The 24895-nt window shown below is 44.4% G+C and overlaps 1 protein-coding gene across 3 annotated transcripts in view; it reads left to right on the plus strand.

Moving 5' to 3' along the window:
* The window catches only part of PTPRO (protein tyrosine phosphatase receptor type O), a 484495-nt gene that overhangs the window by 342053 nt on the left and 117547 nt on the right, over positions 1 to 24895 (plus strand). For all 3 annotated transcript variants that reach the window (XM_069762736.1, XM_069762737.1, XM_069762738.1), the window contains exons 14-15: positions 12602 to 12734; positions 17714 to 17834. In XM_069762736.1, the coding sequence (XP_069618837.1) occupies positions 12602 to 12734; positions 17714 to 17834 (254 nt within the window). The remainder of the gene's footprint in view (positions 1 to 12601; positions 12735 to 17713; positions 17835 to 24895) is intronic.

Here is a 24895-nt window from a genome sequence, read left to right on the forward strand (position 1 = left end):
GGCAGGAGAATAGTATAGAGTTATAGGTGAGATGCTCTGCCGGGCAGGAGAGTAGTATAGAGTTATAGGTGAGATGCTCTGCTGGGCAGGAGAATAGTATAGAGTTATAGGTGAGATGCTCTGCGGGCAGGAGAGTAGTATAGAGATATAGGTGAGATGCTCTGCGGGGCAGGAGAATAGTATAGAGTTATAGGTGAGATGCTCTGCCGGGCAGGAGAGTAGTATAGAGTTATAGGTGAGATGCTCTGCCGGGCAGGAGAATAGTATAGAGTTATAGGTGAGATGCTCTGCGGGCAGGAGAGTAGTATAGAGTTATAGGTGAGATGCTCTGCTGGGCAGGAGAATAGTATAGAGTTATAGGTGAGATGCTCTGCCGGGCAGGAGAGTAGTATAGAGTTATAGGTGAGATGCTCTGCCGGGCAGGAGAATAGTATAGAGTTATAGGTGAGTTGCTCTGCCGGGCAGGAGAGTAGTATAGAGTTATAGGTGAGATGCTCTGCCGGGCAGGAGAATAGTATAGAGTTATAGGTGAGATGCTCTGCCGGGCAGGAGAGTAGTATAGAGTTATAGGTGAGATGCTCTGCCGGGCAGGAGAATAGTATAGAGTTATAGGTGAGATGCTCTGCCGGGCAGGAGAGTAGTATAGAGTTATAGGTGAGATGCTCTGCCGGGCAGGAGAATAGTATAGAGTTATAGGTGAGATGCTCTGCCGGGCAGGAGAGTAGTATAGAGTTATAGGTGAGATGCTCTGCCGGGCAGGAGAGTAGTATAGAGTTATAGGTGAGATGCTCTGCGGGGCAGGAGAATAGTATAGAGTTATAGGTGAGATGCTCTGCCGGGCAGGAGAATAGTATAGAGTTATAGGTGAGATGCTCTGCTGGGCAGGAGAGTAGTATAGAGTTATAGGTGAGATGCTCTGCGGGGCAGGAGAGTAGTATAGAGTTATAGGTGAGATGCTCTGCCGGGCAGGAGAATAGTATAGAGTTATAGGTGAGATGCTCTGCCGGGCAGGAGAGTAGTATAGAGATATAGGTGAGATGCTCTGCCGGGCAGGAGAATAGTATAGAGTTATAGGTGAGAAGCTCTGCGGGCAGGAGAGTAGTATAGAGTTATAGGTGAGATGCTCTGCGGGGCAGGAGAGTAGTATAGAGTTATAGGTGAGATGCTCTGCGGGGCAGGAGAGTAGTATAGAGTTATAGGTGAGATGCTCTGCGGGGCAGGAGAATAGTATAGAGATATAGGTGAGATGCTCTGCGGGCAGGAGAATAGTATAGAGTTATAGGTGAGATGCTCTGCTGGGCAGGAGAGTAGTATAGAGTTATAGGTGAGATGCTCTGCGGGGCAGGAGAGTAGTATAGAGTTATAGGTGAGATGCTCTGCCGGGCAGGAGAGTAGTATAGAGTTATAGGTGAAATGCTCTGCTGGGCAGGAGAGTAGTATAGAGTTATAGGTGAGATGCTCTGCCGGGCAGGAGAGTAGTATAGAGTTATAGGTGAGATGCTCTGCCGGGCAGGAGAGTAGTATAGAGATATAGGTGAGATGCTCTGCGGGCAGGAGAATAGTATAGAGTTATAGGTGAGATGCTCTGCTGGGCAGGAGAGTAGTATAGAGTTATAGGTGAGATGCTCTGCGGGGCAGGAGAGTAGTATAGAGTTATAGGTGAGATGCTCTGCCGGGCAGGAGAATAGTATAGAGTTATAGGTGAGATGCTCTGCCGGGCAGGAGAGTAGTATAGAGATATAGGTGAGATGCTCTGCCGGGCAGGAGAATAGTATAGAGTTATAGGTGAGAAGCTCTGCGGGCAGGAGAGTAGTATAGAGTTATAGGTGAGATGCTCTGCGGGGCAGGAGAGTAGTATAGAGTTATAGGTGAGATGCTCTGCGGGGCAGGAGAGTAGTATAGAGTTATAGGTGAGATGCTCTGCGGGGCAGGAGAATAGTATAGAGATATAGGTGAGATGCTCTGCGGGCAGGAGAATAGTATAGAGTTATAGGTGAGATGCTCTGCTGGGCAGGAGAGTAGTATAGAGTTATAGGTGAGATGCTCTGCGGGGCAGGAGAGTAGTATAGAGTTATAGGTGAGATGCTCTGCCGGGCAGGAGAGTAGTATAGAGTTATAGGTGAAATGCTCTGCTGGGCAGGAGAGTAGTATAGAGTTATAGGTGAGATGCTCTGCCGGGCAGGAGAGTAGTATAGAGATATAGGTGAGATGCTCTGCGGGCAGGAGAATAGTATAGAGTTATAGGTGAGATGCTCTGCTGGGCAGGAGAGTAGTATAGAGTTATAGGTGAGATGCTCTGCGGGGCAGGAGAGTAGTATAGAGTTATAGGTGAGATGCTCTGCCGGGCAGGAGAGTAGTATAGAGTTATAGGTGAAATGCTCTGCCGGGCAGGAGAGTAGTATAGAGTTATAGGTGAGATGCTCTGCCGGGCAGGAGAGTAGTATAGAGTTATAGGTGAGATGCTCTGCCGGGCAGGAGAGTAGTATAGAGTTATAGGTGAGATGCTCTGCCGGGCAGGAGAGTAGTATAGAGTTATAGGTGAAATGCTCTGCCGGGCAGGAGAGTAGTATAGAGTTATAGGTGAGATGCTCTGCAGCACAGAAGAATGTCGGCAAAATTTGCCCACACCGAAAATTACCGACAAGTTTATTAAGGAGGTCTAATAACAATAACTTCAATTTATGAAGCAATCATTGTAAACCTGGTGATAGTGCTGAACAGGAACAGTTTATTAACGAGGTCTGATAACAATAATAACAATCACTGAATACCTGCAAATTCGCTATTGTCCTTAAGTGCTTTAGATTATCTTCCACCTGGGGGTCGTCCTGTACAGACGATGTCACCATATGATACAGCGCCTCATGCTTCCTCTGTTTTATCTCAAGGCAACCCGCCTGTGCATTAGCCAACCCGCCTGTGCATTAGCCATCCCGCCTGTGCATTAGCCAACCCGCCTGTGCATTAGCCATCCCGCCTGTGCATTAGCCAACCCGCCTGTGCATTAGCCATCCCGCCTGTGCATTAGCCATCCCGCCTGTGCATTAGCCAACCCGCCTGTGCATTAGCCAACCCGCCTGTGCATTAGCCATCCCGCCTGTGCATTAGCCAACCCGCCTGTGCATTAGCCAACCCGCCTGTGCATTAGCCAACCCGCCTGTGCATTAGCCATCCCGCCTGTGCATTAGCCATCCCGCCTGTGCATTAGCCATCCCGCCTGTGCATTAGCCATCCCGCCTGTGCATTAGCCATCCCGCCTGTGCATTAGCCATCCCGCCTGTGCATTAGCCATCCCGCCTGTGCATTAGCCAACCCGCCTGTGCATTAGCCATCCCGCCTGTGCATTTGTCAACCCGCCTGTGCATTAGCCAACCCGCCTGTGCATTAGCCATCCCGCCTGTGCATTAGCCATCCCGCCTGTGCATTAGCCATCCCGCCTGTGCATTAGCCATCCCGCCTGTGCATTAGCCATCCCGCCTGTGCATTAGCCAACCCGCCTGTGCATTAGCCAACCCGCCTGTGCATTAGCCATCCCGCCTGTGCATTAGCCATCCCGCCTGTGCATTAGCCATCCCGCCTGTGCATTAGCCATCCCGCCTGTGCATTAGCCATCCCGCCTGTGCATTAGCCATCCCGCCTGTGCATTAGCCATCCCGCCTGTGCATTAGCCAACCCGGCTGTGCATTAGCCATCCCGCCTGTGCATTAGCCATCCCGCCTGTGCATTAGCCATCCCGCCTGTGCATTAGCCATCCCGCCTGTGCATTAGCCATCCCGCCTGTGCATTAGCCATCCCGCCTGTGCATTAGCCAACCCGGCTGTGCATTAGCCATCCCGCCTGTGCATTAGCCATCCCGCCTGTGCATTAGCCATCCCGCCTGTGCATTAGCCATCCCGCCTGTGCATTAGCCATCCCGCCTGTGCATTAGCCATCCCGCCTGTGCATTAGCCAACCCGCCTGTGCATTAGCCATCCCGCCTGTGCATTAGGCAGCGTTAATTTGTGGCGAGCCAGGTCCTTCTGCAATCCATCACAGAGAAGCCACAAGCCGGGATGACTGCAGTGGAACATGGCATTAAGAGCATTGTGAAATCCCTCACAACAGTTCGTGGTTCTTGGCGACTGTTCCAGGGCTGCATCATGATGATTCCATGTTCTTATAGGAAACAAAGGATCTCTACCAGCTGCACCCTCAATATATGTAGAAAAAAAGTATGTGAGCCCATCATTATGGCATTCTTCATCTGCGAATGTGGCCGCAAGCTGATCAAAAACACATCTCACATCTTCAATTGGCACAAAGGCAGCAAGAGACTTCAGTGTCATTTTTATGTTGATATTAGATTCATATTCTGTTTTCAAACCAACATTTTTTATTTTTCTAACGAGACTCTGACAAAGATGAAAATAACACCCTTTAACATCGGCACGTGGAAAGGCAATCCTTACTGCAGTCAAACATTCTCTTATACGTGTTCATGTCCTTTGTAGTAAAATGTACAAACATGGCGGATATGAGTCACCCACCTTGGCATGCCAAGTGTACAGTTGGTAAAACATATTGGGCACTTTATCAAAGATGCCACCTCCATAGATTGTATCTTTGTTCAGTTCAAGCATAAGATCTCTATCACCTAAAACCAGAATCCGGTTTCGATCTTCCTTTCCTGAATCTTGAAATATCAGTTGACTATACTTTTCCGGAATGCATTTTTATGTATAGTTTTTGGGTTAGGCAAATTACATAGTAACATAGTAACATAGTAACATAGTTAGTAAGGCCGAAAAAAGACATTTGTCCATCCAGTTCAGCCTATATTCCATCATAATAAATCCCCAGATCTACGTCCTTCTACAGAACCTAATAATTGTATGATACAATATTGTTCTGCTCCAGGAAGACATCCAGGCCTCTCTTGAACCCCTCGACTGAGTTCGCCATCACCACCTCCTCAGGCAAGCAATTCCAGATTCTCACTGCCCTAACAGTAAAGAATCCTCTTCTATGTTGGTGGAAAAACCTTCTCTCCTCCAGACGCAAAGAATGCCCCCTTGTGCCCGTCACCTTCCTTGGTATAAACAGATCCTCAGCGAGATATTTGTATTGTCCCCTTATATACTTATACATGGTTATTAGATCGCCCCTCAGTCGTCTTTTTTCTAGACTAAATAATCCTAATTTCGCTAATCTATCTGGGTATTGTAGTTCTCCCATCCCCTTTATTAATTTTGTTGCCCTCCTTTGTACTCTCTCTAGTTCCATTATATCCTTCCTGAGCACCGGTGCCCAAAACTGGACACAGTACTCCATGTGCGGTCTAACTAGGGATTTGTACAGAGGCAGTATAATGCTCTCATCATGTGTATCCAGACCTCTTTTAATGCACCCCATGATCCTGTTTGCCTTGGCAGCTGCTGCCTGGCACTGGCTGCTCCAGGTAAGTTTATCATTAACTAGGATCCCCAAGTCCTTCTCCCTGTCAGATTTACCCAGTGGTTTCCCATTCAGTGTGTAATGGTGATATTGATTCCCTCTTCCCATGTGTATAACCTTACATTTATCATTGTTAAACCTCATCTGCCACCTTTCAGCCCAAGTTTCCAACTTATCCAGATCCATCTGTAGCAGAATACTATCTTCTCTTGTATTAACTGCTTTACATAGTTTTGTATCATCTGCAAATATCGATATTTTACTGTGTAAACCTTCTACCAGATCATTAATGAATATGTTGAAGAGAACAGGTCCCAATACTGACCCCTGCGGTACCCCACTGGTCACAGCGACCCAGTTAGAGACTATACCATTTATAACCACCCTCTGCTTTCTATCACTAAGCCAGTTACTAACCCATTTACACACATTTTCCCCCAGACCAAGCATTCTCATTTTGTGTACCAACCTCTTGTGCGGCACGGTATCAAACGCTTTGGAAAAATCGAGATATACCACGTCCAATGACTCACCGTGGTCCAGTCTATAGCTTACCTCTTCATAAAAACTGATTAGATTGGTTTGACAGGAGCGATTTCTCATAAACCCATGCTGATATGGAGTTAAACAGTTATTCTCATTGAGATAATCCAGAATAACATCCCTCAGAAACCCTTCAAATATTTTACCAACAATAGAGGTTAGACTTACTGGCCTATAATTTCCAGGTTCACTTTTAGAGCCCTTTTTGAATATTGGCACCACATTTGCTATGCGCCAGTCCTGCGGAACAGACCCTGTCGCTATAGAGTCACTAAAAATAAGAAATAATGGTTTATCTATTACATTACTTAGTTCTCTTAGTACTCGTGGGTGTATGCCATCCGGACCCGGAGATTTATCTATTTTAATCTTATTTAGCCGGTTTCGCACCTCTTCTTGGGTTAGATTGGTGACTCTTAATATAGGGTTTTCATTGTTTCTTGGGATTTCACCTAGCATTTCATTTTCCACCGTGAATACCGTGGAGAAGAAGGTGTTTAATATGTTAGCTTTTTCCTCGTCATCTACAACCATTCTTTCCTCACTATTTTTTAAGGGGCCTACATTTTCAGTTTTTATTCTTTTACTATTGATATAGTTGAAGAACAGTTTGGGATTAGTTTTACTCTCCTTAGCAATGTGCTTCTCTGTTTCCTTTTTGGCAGCTTTAATTAGTTTTTTAGATAAAGTATTTTTCTCCTTATAGTTTTTTAGAGCTTCAATGGTGCCATCCTGCTTTAGTAGTGCAAATGCTTTCTTTTTACTGTTAATTGCCTGTCTTACTTCTTTGTTTAGCCACATTGGGTTTTTCCTATTTCTAGTCCTTTTATTCCCACAAGGTATAAACCGCTTACACTGCCTATTTAGGATGTTCTTAAACATTTCCCATTTATTATCTGTATTCTCATTTCTGAGGATATTGTCCCAGTCTACCAGATTAAGGGCATCTCTAAGCTGTTCAAACTTTGCCTTCCTAAAGTTCAATGTTTTTGTGACTCCCTGACAAGTCCCCCTAGTGAAAGACAGGTGAAACTGCACAATATTGTGGTCGCTATTTCCTAAATGCCCAACCACCTGCAGATTTGTTATTCTGTCAGGTCTATTAGATAGTATTAGGTCTAAAAGTGCTGCTCCTCTGGTTGGATTCTGCACCAATTGTGAAAGATAATTTTTCTTGGTTATTAGCAGAAACCTGTTGCCTTTATGGGTTTCACAGGTTTCTGTTTCCCAGTTAATATCCGGGTAGTTAAAGTCCCCCATAACCAGGACCTCATTATGGGTTGCAGCTTCATCTATCTGCTTTAGAACTAGACTTTCCATGCTTTCTGTTATATTTGGGGGTTTGTAACAGACCCCAATGAGAATTTTGTTACCATTTTTCCCTCTATGAATTTCAACCCATATGGACTCGACATCCTCATTCCCTTCGCTAATATCCTCCCTTAAAGTGGACTTTAGACAAGACTTTACATAGAGACAAACCCCTCCTCCTCTCCGATTTTTACGATCCTTTCTAAACAGACTGTAACCCTGTAAGTTAACTGCCCAGTCATAGCTTTCATCTAACCATGTCTCGGTTATTCCCACTATGTCAAAGTTACCTGTAGATATTTCTGCTTCTAGTTCTTCCATCTTGTTTGTCAGGCTTCTGGCGTTTGCGAGCATGCAGTTTAGAGGATTTTGTTTTGTTCCAATCTCCTCACTGTGGATTGTTTTAGAAATGTTCTTACCTCCCTTCTGAGTATGTTTTCCTGGGTCGTCTTTGTTCGAGTCTAATGTTTTTCTTCCCGTCCCCTCTTCTTCTAGTTTAACGCCCTCCTGATGAGTGTAGCGAGTCTTCTGGCGAATGTGTGTTTCCCAGGTTTGTTGAGGTGTAGTCCGTCTCTGGCGAGGAGTCCATCATACCAGTAATTCACACCGTGGTCCAGGAATCCAAATCCTTGTTGTCTGCACCATCGTCTTAGCCAGTTGTTTGCATCAAGGATCCTGTTCCATCTCCTGGTGCCATGCCCGTCTACTGGAAGGATAGAAGAAAAAACTACCTGTGCATCCAGTTCCTTTACTTTCTTCCCCAACTCTTCAAAGTCCTTGCAGATTGTCGGTAGGTCCTTCCTTGCCGTGTCATTGGTGCCAACATGTATCAGAAGAAATGGGTGGACGTCCTTGGAGCTGAAGAGCTTTGGTATCCTATCGGTCACATCCTTGATCATCGCACCTGGAAGGCAGCATACTTCTCTTGCAGTTATGTCCGGTCTGCAGATGGCTGCTTCTGTGCCTCTCAGTAGTGAGTCTCCCACCACCACCACTCTTCGTTGCTTCTTGGCTGTACTTTTTGCTGTCACTTGTTGCTGTGTGCCCTTTTCTTTTTTGCTTGCTGGTATTGCTTCATTCTTAGGTGTGCCATCTTCATCCTCTACAAAGATTTGATATCGGTTCTTCAGTTGTGTGGTTGGTGATTTCTCCATGGTCTTCTTGCTTCTTTTGGTCACATGCTTCCACTCATCTGCTTTTGGAGGTTCTCTGACACTTTTTGCACCTTCTGTGACCAGTAGAGATGCTTCTGTTCTGTCTAGAAAGTCTTCATTCTCTTTGATGAGTTTCAAAGTTGCTATTCTTTCTTCCAAACCCCGCACCTTTTCTTCTAAAAGGGCCACTAGTCTACACTTCTGACAGGTGAAATTGGATTCTTCTTCTGGTCGATCTGTGAACATGTAGCACATGCTGCAGCTCACCATGTAGGTTGTCACATCTGCCATGTTGCTCCTAGATCCTGCTGACTTGCTGTGTGTTTTCCTTCTTGTGTAATCTACTCAGCCAAGCTCTCTTGCAATAATGTCCTACAGGCAAAAATTCGCGCGCCATAAGGCGCGCGGTTTGGTGATGCTTTCGAAGCAGCTGGTCCCGGCTGTACCCAACGATCTTCTAGCTTAGGGAGACTTCGCTTCTCCCAGAAGGCACCTGGAATATGCAAATTAGCCTCCTGAAGCTTGAATCCCTGGTTACCATCTGTTCTATGATAGACCAGGCTTCTCGCAAGAGATGATTGTCTTGGCATATGGGCCAATGCAGATAACACCTTCCCCATCACGTTGCGAGGAGTAGCACCTACTGCTCTCATGTCTTCTCTGTTTGCTTCTGGCAACGTTTGCTTCTGCTTTTTGAGGGCAGGAGTCATGACAATGTTCTGTTGGTTCTTGAACTATGTTGCCATCTTTTGTTTTGAGAATTGAATGGCACTTTGAAGAGCGGTACAGTCGGCATCTCCAAGTCACCACTGCGTTGATAGTACATAATGCAAGATATTCAAACCCCAAGTAAATCATAACCTTGTTGTTTCTCTGGCTTTTTGAAAACTCCATTGTTAGCACTACAAGAAGAAATAGAATACTTTAGATGAACTCAAAATACACTTTTATTGAAAATTAAATTAACAAATATGGAGATAGATAAGACTATTGGTTCACCAATACAAAAAAACACAGATGTGTAACGACTGTGGTCGCAGGCATCAAGTCCACAACCAGGCAAGGGGGTCCAGGTGCCTGCTTCACTGAAGATGCAGATCCAGATGACATGCATCATGTTGCAGAGACCCGTGGGGTCCCTGCACTGCGATACATGCTGCCGGCGCGTTGGCTGTGAGCTGACATCAGAGATGCAGCCACAGGGAGCGGTGCATGAAATGGCGCACACTCCGATGTCAGCTGCCGGGCTGTGCGGTGGCTACAAAAGACACTGGGCGACGTGGGAGCAGAGGAAAGGTGAGGAGAATGTTATTGTTTTTAATTATGCATTAGGGTCAGAACGGGGACACATACACTAGGATTGGGGACCATGTAAACCAGGATAGGGACATATATACCAGAAAGGTGGCATAAATACCAGGATGGAGATCATGTGGACCATACATACTAGGATGGGGACCATATATACCAGCATTAGGACATACATACCAGGATGATGGGCATATATACCAGTATGGGGGACATTACTACATAATGAAGGGGGAGGGGGGCAAGTCATATGTCTTTATAGAATTTAGAACACTACAGAGGCCCATACATCTGACCAACGTGTGTGTGTGGGGGGGGGGAAGGTCCAAATTTCGCACTGGGGCCCATCGGACTCCACTGTAAAAGCATATCATACATTCTCAGCAAGAACACAAAGTGGTACAAGTGACAGACTCTCACCTTTCTGCTGGGCCTTCTGGGCTTCCAGGACTAACTATCTCTGCCAGCAGCAGTGATACTTTTGTGGGTACTGATAGCAGTGATGGCTCCTCTGGATCACACTGCTGCTGGTTCTGCCTGTGCTGCTCTTCTGGGCTGGTGGGAGGAGTAAGGCAGAATCAGTGAGAGATGAGAGCAGACTAGATTTATCTACTGCTGATAATGACAGACTGCTACAAACCACAGATCTTCAGCATGTTTGCAGTTTTGCACTAGGTCAACTGTAAATCACAAGTTGATCACATATTATGCGAGCATCCTCACCTTGCACCTGAAATATCATAGATCTGAAACTTTGTGATGCTGCAATTGGCAATTTTCCGTGTGGGCAATTTTCCGTGTGGGCAATTTTCCGTGTGGGCAACTTTCCTGTGGGCATTTTTCATGTGGGCAATTTTCCTGTGAGCATTTTTCAGGGAACCGCGAAGGAAGATGACAGTCCATTGAGTCCATACAAGGCCAGTTGACATGAGAATCACAACCTGGCTTATTCGAATGTCTCCAGGGAACCAGGCAAATAGCAGATCCCAATCCTGGCTTTCTCCAAATGTATCCATGATTCAGCGATGGTCAATGGAGCAGATCTGTATCCTTCAAACCGGAGCTGAAAACCCCTAGGTTTTCTATAGAATGATAGGTCCGTGTCCCTCGTGATGGTGCCATGATGAATTGGCTGCAGTCCTCTCTCTCGTCTGTTGGGTATCTTGCAGAACGTCCGGCTGACTCGCCCTTCCCAGTCTCTCTCTCTCTCTGAGTTTCTTTTTACAGCGGCATGTAACCTATTTTTAGATTTACCCAGTGTCCTTCCATCCACCCTCACAGATAAGGGGAAGAATGGTGACGACCAAGTCGTCCCATTGAAACATGTAATCTATGTGCATAGATTTTCCTCCTCTGTTTTTAAAAATCAACAAAATATCTGTGCTAGACAATGTATAATTAGCATATCAGTAGCCCTCACTAGTCATCAAGGATAAGAGCACACTATGTTATATTAAATATGAACTTACAAGTCAATATTCCAGGCTCACACAAACAAAAGTCTGTTTTCTTGACCAACCAGAAATAAACACTTAAATCCAAAAGACAACATACAGATAGAAAGTCAATTCTTCTTGGTTTGCTAAACATAGTCATCTGGGTAATGAAGATATAATCTGGTTTCTTCACAACACCGTACCCTGTATGTAACCTAGAATACCCCGTACCCTGTATGTAACCTAGAATACCCCGTACCCTGTATGTAACCTAGAATACACCGTACCCTGTATATAACATAGAATACACCGTACCCTGTATGTAACCTAGAATACACCGTACCCTGTATATAACATAGAATACACCGTACCCTGTATGTAACCTAGAATACCCTGTACCCTGTATATAACCTAGAATACACCGTGCCCTGTATGTAACCTAGAATACCCCGTACCCTGTATATAACCTAGAATACACCGTGCCCTGTATGTAACCTAGAATACCCCGTACCCTGTATATAACCTAGAATACACCGTACCCTGTATGTAACCTAGAATACCCCGTACCCTGTATATAACCTAGAATACACCGTACCCTGTATGTAACCTAGAATACCCCGTACCCTGTATATAACCTAGAATACACCGTGCCCTGTATGTAACCTAGAATACCCCGTACCCTGTATGTAACCTAGAATACACCATAGCCTGTATATAACCTAGAATACACTGTACCCTGTATATAACATAGAATACCCCGTACCCTGTATATAACCTAGAATACCCCGTACCCTGTATGTAACCTAGAATACACCGTACCCTGTATATAACCTAGAATACCCCGTACCCTGTATGTAACCTAGAATACCCTGTACCCTGTATATAACCTAGAATACACCGTGCCCTGTATGTAACCTAGAATACACCGTACCCTGTATATAACCTAGAATACACCGTACCCTGTATGTAACATAAAATACACCGTGCCCTGTATGTAACCTAGAATACCCCGTACCCTGTATGTAACCTAGAATACACTGTACCCTGTATATAACCTAGAATACACTGTACCCTGTATATAACATAGAATACACCATACCCTGTATGTAACCTAGAATACACCGTGCCCTGTATGTAACCTAGAATACCCTGTACCCTGTATATAACCTAGAATACACCGTGCCCTGTATGTAACCTAGAATACACCGTACCCTGTATGTAACCTAGAATACACCGTACCCTGTATATAACATAGAATACACCGTACCCTGTATGTAACCTAGAATACCCTGTACCCTGTATATAACCTAGAATACACCGTGCCCTGTATGTAACCTAGAATACCCCGTACCACTTAGGTATTCTACTCACATTGTACCTCCTGTAGAATATTCTTTTGTGTCGTCATGTCCTCAGGAGCCGGTGACTGTCTTTTCACATGTGGTAACAATATCCAGTCTTCAGCCGGGGACATCATACAACTGCAGCCTCAGTGCGGTCAGCCATCGTAGTCGAAGCATTCCCACCTACATCGTGGTCTCCACACTCGGTAAGTGTCCTGTCATAGATGCAACTTCAATCCCTTTATCACAGAGCTGTCGCTTTTCTCACAGTGAGAATTATGTGATGACAAATTCCTATGAGCCCCATCTTATCGACAAGGGTCTGAAGGATTCAGAGACAAGTTTTATCACTTAGCCTTGGCTTCCCATAATAATGAAAATTATCCATATTAGTCGAATGCATGAGAATGAGACGGTGAACGGCACTGTCATTTTAGTATCCGCAATATTTAATATAGTAACATAGGTCTTTTTTCGGTCTTATTAACTTTGTCCATCCAGTTGAGCCTATATTCCGTCATAATAAATCCCCAGATCTACGTCCTTCTACAGAACCTAATAATTGTATGATACAATATTGTTCTGCTCCAGGAAGACATCCAGGCCTCTCTTGAACCCCTCAACTGAGTTCGCCATCACCACCTCCTCAGGCAAGCAATTCCAGATTCTCACTGCCCTAACAGTAAAGAATCCTCTTCTATGTTGGTGGAAAAACCTTCTCTCCTCCAGACGCAAAGAATGCCCCCTTGTGCCCGTCACCTTCCTTGGTATAAACAGATCCTCAGCGAGATATTTGTATTGTCCCCTTATATACTTATACATGGTTATTAGATTGCCCCTCAGTCGTCTTTTTTCTAGACTAAATAATCCTGATTTTCCTAATCTCTCTGGTTATAGTAGTTCTCCCATCCCCTTTACTAATTTTGTTGCCCTCCTTTGCACTTGTTCTAGTTCCATTATACAGTATAGACCAAAAGTTTGGACACACCTTCTCATTTAAAGATTTTTCTGTATTTTCATGACTATGAAAATTGTACATTCACACTGAAGGCATCAAAACTATGAATTAACACATGTGGAATTATATCCTTAACAACTGAAATTGTCTTATGTTCTAGGTTCTTCAAAGTAACCACCTTTTGCTTTGATGACGGCTTTGCACACTCTTGGCATTCTCTTGATGAGCTTCAAGAGGTAGTCACTGGGAATGATCTTCCAACAATCTTGAAGGAGTTCCCAGAGATGCTTGGCACTTGTTGGCCCTTTTGCCTTCACTCTGTGGTCCAGCTCACCCCATACCATCTCGATTGGGTTCAGGTCTGGTGACTGTGGAGGTCAGGTCATCTGGCGTAGCCCCCATCACTCTCCTTCTTTGTCAAATAGCCCTTACACAGCCTGGAGGTGTTTGGGGTCATTGACCTGTTGAAGAATAAATGATGGTCCAACTAAATGCAAACTGGATGGAATAGCATGCCGCTGTAAGATGCTGTGGTAGCCATGCTGGTTCAGTATGCCTTCAATTTTGAATAAATCCCCAGCAGTGTCACCAGCAAAGCCCCCCCACACCATCACACCTCCTCCTCCATGCTTCACGGTGGGAACCAGGCATGTAGAGTCCATCCGTTCACCTTTTCTGCATCGCACAAAGACACGGTGGTTGGAACCAAAGATCTCAAATTTGGACTCATCAGACCAAAGCACAGATTTCCACTGGTCTAATGTCCATTCCTTGTGTTCTTTAGCCCAAACAAGTCTCTTCTGCTTGTTGCCTGTCCTTAGCAGTGGTTTCCTAGCAGCTATTTTACCATGAAGGCCTGCTGCACAAAGTCTCCTCTTAACAGTTGTTGTAGAGATGTGTCTGCTGCTAGATCTCTGTGGCATTGCCCTGGTCTCTAATCTGAGCTGCTGTTAACCTGCGATTTCTGAGACTGGTGACTCGGATAAACTTATCCTCAGAAGCAGAGGTGACTCTTGGTCTTCCTTTCCTGGGGCGGTCCTCATGTGAGCCAGTTTCTTTGTAGCACTTGATGGTTTTTGCAACTGCACTTGGGGACACTTTCAAACTTTTCCCAATTTTTCGGACTGACTGACCTTCATTTCTTAAAGTAATGATGACCACTCGTTTTTGTTTACTTCGCTGCTTTTTTCTTGACATAATACAAATTCTAACAGTCTATTCAGTAGGACTATCGGCTGTGTATCCACCAGACTTCTGCACAACACAACTGATGGTCCCAACACCATTTATAAGGCAAGAAATCCCACTTATTAAACCTGACAGGGCACACCTGTGAAGAGAAAACCATTCCTGGTGACTACCTCTTGAAACTCATCAAGAGAATGCCAAGAGTGTGCAAAGCAGTCATCAAAGCAAAAGGTGGCTACTTTGAAGAACCTAAAATATGACATTATGACAATTTCAGTTGTTTCACACTTTTTTGTTAAGTATATAATTCCACATGTGTTAATTCATTGCTTTGATGTCTTCAGTGTGAATGTACAATTTTCATGGTCATGAAAATACAGAAAAATCTTTAAATGAGGTGTGTCCAAACTTTTGGTCTGTACAGTATATATGTAAGAATTAAATGTATTTTTTTGTGGACATTTATAAACATTACTGACAAAGGACTCAAAATACTCTAAACACAGAGCTAGATGATAAGTTAGCTGCTTACAGTCACCACTAGGGGGAGCTCCTTGTATACAGAGATACATAAGATCCTGTCTGCAGCCACCACTAGGGGGAGCTCCCTGTATACAGAGATACATGATAAGATCCTGTCTGCAGCCACCACTAGGGGGAGCTCCCTGTATACAGAGATACATGATAAGATCCTGTCTGCAGCCACCACTAGGGGGAGCTCCCTGTATACAGAGATACATGATAAGATCCTGTCTGCAGCCACCACTAGGGGGAGCTCCCTGTATACAGAGATACATGATAAGATCCTGTCTGCAGCCACCACTAGGGGGAGCTCCCTGTATACAGAGATACATGATAAGATTCTGTCTGCAGTCACCACTAGGGGGAGCTCCCTGTATACAGAGATACATGATAAGATCCTGTCTGCAGTCACCACTAGGGGGAGCTCCCTGTATACAGAGATACATGATAAGATCCTGTCTGCAGCCACCACTAGGGGGAGCTCCCTGTATACAGAGATACATGATAAGATCCTGTCTGCAGCCACCACTAGGGGGAGCTCCCTGTATACAGAGATACATGATAAGATCCTGTCTGCAGCCACCACTAGGGGGAGCTCCCTGTATACAGATACATGATAAGATCCTGTCTGCAGTCACCACTAGGGGGAGCTCCCTGTATACAGAGATACATGATAAGATTCTGTCTGCAGCCACCACTAGGGGGAGCTCCCTGTATACAGAGATACATGATAAGATCCTGTCTGCAGCCACCACTAGGGGGAGCTCCCTGTATACAGAGATACACGATAAGATCCTGTCTGCAGCCACCACTAGGGGGAGCTCCCTGTATACAGAAATACATGATAAGATCCTGTCTGCAGCCACCACTAGGGGGAGCTCCCTGTATACAGAGATACATGATAAGATCCTGTCTGCAGCCACCACTAGGGGGAGCCCCCTGTATACAGAGATACATGATAAGATCCTGTCTGCAGCCACCACTAGGGGAAGCTCCCTGTATACAGAGATACATGATAAGATCCTGTCTGCAGCCACCACTAGGGGGAGCTCCCTGTATACAGAGATACATGATAAGATCCTGTCTGCAGCCACCACTAGAGGGAGCTGCCTGTATACAGAGATACATGATAAGATCCTGTCTGCAGCCACCACTAGAGGGAGCTGCCTGTATACAGAGATACATGATAAGATCCTGTCTGCAGCCACCACTAGGGGGAGCTTCCTGTATACAGAGATACATGATAAGATCCTGTCTGCAGCCACCACTAGGGGAAGCTCCCTGTATACAGAGATACATAAGATCCTGTCTGCAGTCACCACTAGGGGGAGCTCCCTGTATACAGAGATACATGATAAGATCCTGTCTGCAGCCACCACTAGGGGGAGCTCCCTGTATACAGAGATACATGATAAGATCCTGTCTGCAGCCACCACTAGGGGGAGCTCCCTGTATACAGAGATACATGATAAGATCCTGTCTGCAGCCACCACTAGAGGGAGCTCCCTGTATACAGAGATACATGATAAGATCCTGTCTGCAGCCACCACTAGAGGGAGCTCCCTGTATACAGAGATACATGATAAGATCCTGTCTGCAGCCACCACTAGGGGGAGCTCCCTGTATACAGAGATACATGATAAGATCCTGTCTGCAGCCACCACTAGGAGGAGCTCCCTGTATACAGAGATACATGATAAGATCCTGTCTGCAGCCACCACTAGGGGGAGCCCCCTGTATACAGAGATACATGATAAGATCCTGTCTGCAGCCACCACTAGGGGAAGCTCCCTGTATACAGAGATACATGATAAGATCCTGTCTGCAGCCACCACTAGGGGGAGCTCCCTGTATACAGAGATACATGATAAGATCCTGTCTGCAGCCACCACTAGAGGGAGCTGCCTGTATACAGAGATACATGATAAGATCCTGTCTGCAGCCACCACTAGGGGGAGCTCCCTGTATACAGAGATACATGATAAGATCCTGTCTGCAGTCACCACTAGGGGGAGCTCCCTGTATACATAGATACATGATAAGATCCTGTCTGCAGCCACCACTAGGGGGAGCTCCCTGTATACAGAGATACATGATAAGATCCTGTCTGCAGCCACCACTAGGGGGAGCTCCCTGTATACAGAGATACATGATAAGATCCTGTCTGCAGCCACCACTAGGGGGAGCTCCCTGTATACAGAGATACATGATAAGATCCTGTCTGCAGCCACCACTAGGGGGAGCTCCCTGTATACAGAGATACATGATAAGATCCTGTCTGCAGCCACCACTAGGGGGAGCTCCCTGTATACAGAGATACATGATAAGATCCTGTCTGCATATGATACGATTGTTGGCCTCGAAGTTCACCAGTCGTGGCTGTGGATCACTGCATGTGAACAGTTGGTCGTTTTTCATCCTTCTGTAGACTTTATCCCAGGAGTCCGATCCAGATCTAATGTGCAGCTGGTGTTCACCATGGAGTAATTGTGGATTTTTTTTCTCTTCTCTCTGCAGTTGCTGAGCTGAACCCCAATGTTGTGGTGATCTCGCTCTTGGCCATTCTGAGCATTTTGCTGATTGGTCTTCTGCTGGTGACGCTCATTGTCTTACGTAGGAAACATCTCCAGATGTCGAGGTAATTCTGTCACCGCGGCATGAAATCAGGTGTTCTTCAATGGTAATGAAGGTGAAGAGGGAATCAATATCACCATTACACACTGAACGGGAAACCACTGGGTAAATCTGACAGGGAGAAGGACTTGGGGATCCTAGTTAATGATAAACTTACCTGGAGCAGCCAGTGCCAGGCAGCAGCTGCCAAGGCAAACAGGATCATGGGGTGCATTAAAAGAGGTCTGGATACACATGATGAGAGCATTATACTGCCTCTGTACAAATCCCTAGTTAGACCGCACATGGAGTACTGTGTCCAGTTTTGGGCACCGGTGCTCAGGAAGGATATAATGGAACTAGAGAGAGTACAAAGGAGGGCAACAAAATTAATAAAGGGGATGGGAGAACTACAATACCCAGATAGATTAGCGAAATTAGGATTATTTAGTCTAGAAAAAAGACGACTGAGGGGCGATCTAATAACCACGTATAAGTATATAAGGGGACAATACAAATATCTCGCTGAGGATCTGTTTATACCAAGGAAGGTGACGGGCACAAGGGGGCATTCTTTGCGTCTGGAGGAGAGAAGGTTTTTCCACCAACATAGAAGAGGATTCTTTACTGTTAGGGCAGTGAGAATCTGGAATTGCTTGCCTGAGGAGGTGGTGATGGCGAACTCAGTCGAGGGGTTCAAGAGAGGCCTGGATGTCTTCCTGGAGCAGAACAATATTGTATCATACAATTAGGTTCTGTAGAAGGACGTAGATCTGGGTATTTATTATGATGGAATATAGGCTGAACTGGATGGACAAATGTCTTTTTTCGGCCTTACTAACTATGTTACTATGTTACTATGTTACTATGTGAAGAGCTCCAGTGTGTGACCACGTGCCCAACCGCTGTGCAGTATATATACAGTACAGACCAAAAGTTTGGACACACCTTCTCATTTAAAGATTTTTTGTATTTTCATGACTATGAAAATTGTACATTCACACTGAAGGCATCAAAACTATGAATTAACACGTGTGGCATTATATACTTAACAACAAAGTGTGAAACAACTGAAAATACATCTTATATTCTAGGTTCTTCAAAGTAGCCACCTTTTGCTTTGATGACTGCTTTGCACATTCTTGGCATTCTCTTGATGAGCTTCTAGAGGTAGTCACTGGGAATGGTCTTCCAACAATCTTGAAGGAGTTCCCAGAGATGCTTAGCACTTGTTGGGCCTTTTGCCTTCACTCTGCGGTCCAGCTCACCCCAAACCATCTTGATTGGGTTGAGGTCTGGTGACTGTGGAGGCCAGGTCATCTGTCGTAGCACCCCAGCACTCTCCTTCTTGGTCAAATAGCCCTTACATGGCCTGGAGGTGTTTGGGGTCATTGTCCTGTTGAAAAATAAATGATGGTCCAACTAAACGCAAACCGGATGGAATAGCATGCCGCTGCAAGATGCTGTGGTAGCCATGCTGGTTCAGTATGCCTTCAATTTTGAATACATTCCCAACAGTGTCACCAGCAAAGCCCCCCCCCCCCCCCCCACACCATCACACCTCCTCCTCCATGCTTCACGGTGGGAACCAGGCATGTAGAGTCCATCCGTTCACCTTTTCTGCGTCGCACAAAGACACGGTGGTTGGAACCAAAGATCTCAAATTTGGACTCATCAGACCAAAGCCCAGATTTCCACTGGTCTAATGTCCATTCCTTGTGTTCTTTAGCCAAAACAAGTCTCTTCTGCTTGTTGCCCGTCCTTAGCAGTGGTTTCCTAGCAGCTATTTTACCATGAAGGCCTGCTGCACAAAGTCTCCTCTTAACAGTTGTTGTAGAGATGTGTCTGCTGCTAGAACTCTGTGTGGCATTGACCTGGTCTCTAATCTGAGCTGCTGTTAACCTGCGATTTCTGAGACTGGTGACACGGATAAACTTATCCTCAGAAGCAGAGGTGACTCTTTGTCTTCCTTTCCTGGGGCGGTCCTCATGTGAGCCAGTTTCTTTGTAGCGCTTGATATTTTTTGCAACTGCACTTGGGGACTGTTACAGAACCCCCCAGCACCAAGAATGTTATGCAGTATATGTATGTATAATAGTTTCCATGTGAAATGCATCAGTCCACAGGCTGTGCCCCTGGACAAGATATTCTCTTTCTGACCTCCCCCCACCTTTGTAATTCCCACAGTAAATATTGGCAGGCTCCGGCCCCCTGCGGCTATTGTAATGTATGTCTGGCCTGCTGTCTTCCTATTGGCCTGCCCTGTGTATCTGCGTTATATATTCTGTGTGCTGTAAATAAAGGTAGTTCTTTTAGACTGGAAATACGTGGGGTAGCAGTCAGCTTTTATATGCTCTCACGTAACCAAGGAATTCCAGCCAGCATCCTTCATTCAGAATCCAGCAAAAGCAGAGTGGACCTCCTGAAACACGGGGTGGTACTGAAAGAGCTTGTTAAACCCCGTTACAGGGACACTTTCAAAGTTTTCCCAATTTTTCGGACTGACTGACCTTCATTTCTTAAAGTAATGATGGCCACTCATTTTTCTTTACTTAGCTGCTTTTTTCTTGCCATAATACAAATTCTAACAGTCTATTCAGTAGGACTATCAGCTGTGTATCCACCAGATTTCTGCACAACACAACTGTTGGTCCTAACCCCATTTATAAGGCAAGAAATCCCACTTATTAAACCTGACAGGGCACACCTGTGGAGTGAAAACCATTCCCAGTGACTACCTCTTGAAGCTCATCAACAGAATGCCAAGAGTGTGCAAAGCAGTCATCAAAGCAAAAGGTGGCTACTTTGAAGAACCTAGAATATAAAACATATTTTCAGTTGTTTCACACTTTTTTTATTAAGTATATAATTCCACATGTGTTAATTCATAGTTTTGATGCCTTCAGTGGGAATGTACAATTTTTTTTAGTCATGAAAATACAGAAAAATCTTTAAATGAGAAGGTGTGTCCAAACTTTCGGTCTGTACTGTGTATATACTGTATATATACAGTATGTACCAGCAATCTTCATGATAGCAATACACGACCAGCAATATGTCAGTCAGCAGATATATCAGTATATGGTTCCCGTATTCAGTCATCATCAGTCGCTGGTTCAGTTTATTATTATTATTATTATTATTATTATTATCATCATTAGTAGTAGTATTATAGTTATTATTATTATAATTATTACTATTATTATCATTATTATAATTATTACTATTGTTATTATCATTAGTAGTATAATTATTATTATCATTATTATTAGTATTATCATTATTAGTAATAGTATAATTATTATCATTATTATTATTATTATTATTATTATTATGCTTATTATTCACTGGATCCCTGGGGACACAATTTTCAGTGAGTTGGATCTGACACTTGTTTTTGACTAAATTGTGGCTTCTGAATCCAAGAGTCACTCCAATTTTTCTCTATCACAGCAACTTTTTAAGCTCCAAGATTTCATCCCTTTGTCTCCAAAACCATCAAAAATGTACATACACTGGAAAATAATGTAAAAAATCACCGGAATGTAATGTGTATGTAAAGCTATTGTGTTCATTCAAAGGATATATTGTTATAGTAAGTCAAATAGTGTGCAAGTATTAAAGATTGGTAGCAGTTAAAGTAAAACATTACACCTCTTGCTTTTCCTGGAGAGTTCACTCTGTGGACAATCTCACCTGATGCTTCATTACAGTCAGCCATCATATCTTAATTACCCAGATGACTATGTTTAGCAAACCAAGAAGAATTGACTTTTTATCTCTATGTTGGCTTTTGGATTTAAGTGTTGATTTCTGGTTGGTCAAGAAATCAGACTTTTGTTTGTGTAAGCTTGGAATATTGACTTGTAAGCAGATATTTGATATAACATAGTGTGTTTTTATCCTTGATGACCAGTGAGGGCTACTGATATGCTACCTATACATTGTCTAGGCCAGATAGTTTGTTGATTTTCAAAACAAAGGAGGAAAATCTATGCAAATAGATTACATGTTCAAACGGGGCGACTTGCCAAAGCATTTGATAAAGTATCTCATACTATCATTATTGAGAAAATGACCAAGTACAGGATTTACAAGGCTATGGTTATGAGAATTCATAACTGGCTCAGTGATCGTACTGAAAGAGTGGTAATAAATGGTTCCACATCCAATTGGAAAAGTGTTTCAAGTGGGGTACCACAATTTTTATAAATGATCTAGATAAGGGAACTGAAGGTAAACTAATCAAATTTGCAGATAATGCAAAGCTAGGAGGGATAGCTAAAACTACAGAAGACAGGAAGGATTCAAAAGGATCTAGATGACCTTGAGCAATGGGCAGCGACTAATAGAATAGTATTGACCAGGGAGAAATGGAAGATTCTGCATCTGGGCAAGAAAACCGAAAATTACATCTACAGAATGGGAGGAATAGAACTAAGCAACAGCATGTGAATAAAAGACTTGGGTATACTAATAGATCACAGATTGCACATGAGTCAGCAGTGTGATGCAGCAGCAAAAAGGCAAACACAGTTCTAGGATGTCTAAAGAGATGCATAGAATCTATATGACCTGAAGTAATTATCCCCCTCTACTTCTCTTTGGTCAGGCCTCATCTGTAATACTGTGTCCAGTTCTGAGCACAACATTTTAAAAAATACATTGACAAACTGGGGCAAATGCAGAGATGAACGACCAGGATGGTGAGTGGACTGCAAAGTATTTGGTTAAAGGATCTGGGAATTTTTAGCTTGTAAAAAAGAAGGCTAAGAGGACACTTAATAGTGGTCTACAAATATCTGAAGGTCTGTCACAGTATAGAGGGATCATCATTATTCTCATCTACATATGGAAACACAAGAAGCAATGGGATGAAACTGAAAGGGAGAAGATACAGATTAGATATTAGAAAAAACTTTTTGACAGTGAGGGTGATCAATGAGTGGAACAGGCGGCCACAAGACGTGGTGAGTTCTCCTTTAATGGAAGTCTTCAAACAGGGGCTGGACAGACATCTGTCTGAGATGGTTTAGTGACTCCTGCATTGAGCAGGGGGTTGGACATGATGACCCTGCAGGTCTTTTCCAACTCTACCATTATATGTTTCTATGTATAGCGCCATGGAATAAATGGCGCTATAATAATAAATAATAATACTAATAAATTGCCATTGTGGAGGAGGACACACTTTAATTTCCACTTTGAGCTATTGATGAACAGTCACGATTCATTTATAGATTGGAATTCCCAATTCCTCCATTAGACCGTGTGTTATGGTGATACACAAAACCACTGTCACTTCCACAGTATTGCAGAAAGGCACTTTCTCTGCATCGAGAGGAGGACGATTTTGCTTCATGTTCTCATGCAGCCTTGATGCTAGGAGTTCTGAAAACTTTCTTGATTGTCTCAAATCTGGTGCCAAACCATTCATCTCATGCTGGTAAAATCCCCAACGAACTCGGACATCTTCAGTTTCAGAACCTTCCTAATTGCCGACACTTTGTTCTTCACCATAATTCTGTTCTTGAAAAGAAGGAAGTTTAAGAAAAACTGGCCCTGGGATTCCAGTTGAATGAGGCTCTGGACGTATCACTGACGATAGACAAGGAGACTCCATTTTACATTTATTTTCTTTTTATATCCTGAAGTTTTCACTTTACAAAAGTAACAGTCATTGGAATGATCTCTTGGATCTCTCCAAACCATAGGTTCACCAAGTGGCATCTTATCACGTGTTGCCTTCATCCACATCTGTAAACTCTCAATACACCGCTTGCATCTTATGGGGGCCAAGACTGTTTTTTCTCCCCAAATTTTAATTTGCAATATCCATAATAGGCTTGCATGACAATGACCTGATTTTCGTTCTGTGACTGGTGAAACTGCCACAGATATAACGAAAGGAATCAGTGCTATTCAGACACTTACCACGAGAAAGAGTATAGACAGACGTGAAAGGAAATAATTGCATGAATAAAAAAATAAATTCTGCTGACTCCTTGTGTACAGACTTTCAGAATAAGTTTCACTAGTGGCACACAACCTCTCGCCGCAATGTCTTTACATGTAACTAAATAGCCTAGACAAATAACACCTGCTGCTGTGGTAGTCCTCCACACCCTCCACTCCTGGGTGATTCACTCTCCGCCCATAGAAAAACACTGCTGCTACCTACAATCTACCTAGTACTTGTGCTGCCCTTAATCCAGCCTAGTGCTAGTGCTGCCCTCGATCTACTTAGTGCTAGTGCTGCTCTCGATCGACCTGGTGCCATCCTCAATATACATAGTGCTAGTGCTGCCCTTGATCTACATAGTGCTAGTGCCGCCCTCGATCTACTTAGTGCTAGTGCTGCTCTCGATCGACCTGGTGCCATCCTCAATATACATAGTGCTAGTGCCGCCCTCGATCTACTTAGTGCTAGTGCTGCTCTCGATCAACCTGGTGCCATCCTCAATATACATAGTGCTAGTGCCGCCCTCGATCTACCTAGTGCTAGTGCCGCCCTCGATCTACTTAGTGCTAGTGCTGCTCTCGATCGACCTGGTGCCATCCTCAATATACATAGTGCTAGTGCTGCCCTTGATCTACATAGTGCTAGTGCTGCTCTCGATCAACCTGGTGCCATCCTCAATATACATAGTGCTAGTGCCGCCCTCGATCTACCTAGTGCTAGTGCCGCCCTCGATCTACCTAGTGCTAGTGATGCCCTTGATCTACCCAGTGCTATTGCTGCCCTCAATCTACCTAGTGTTAGTGCTGCCCTTGATCTACCCAGTGCTATTGCTACCCTCAATCTACCTAGTGCTAATGCTGCCCTCGATCTAGTAGTAGTAGTAGTGCTGCCCTTGATCTAACTAGTGCGGCCCTCAATCTGCCTAGTGCTAGTGCTGACCTCAATCTGCCTATTACTAGTGCTGTCCTCAATGTACATAGTGCTAGTGCTGCTCTCTATCTCCCTAGTCCCACTCTCGATCTACCTAGTGCTAGTGCTGCCCTCGATCTGCTTAGTGCTAGTGCTCCCCCTAATGTACCTAGTGCTAGTGCTGCCCTCGATCTATCTGGTGCGTCTGCCGCCCT

The sequence above is a fragment of the Ranitomeya imitator genome, chromosome 4 (genome assembly GCF_032444005.1).
Source record: "Ranitomeya imitator isolate aRanImi1 chromosome 4, aRanImi1.pri, whole genome shotgun sequence".
NCBI lineage: Eukaryota > Metazoa > Chordata > Amphibia > Anura > Dendrobatidae > Ranitomeya > Ranitomeya imitator.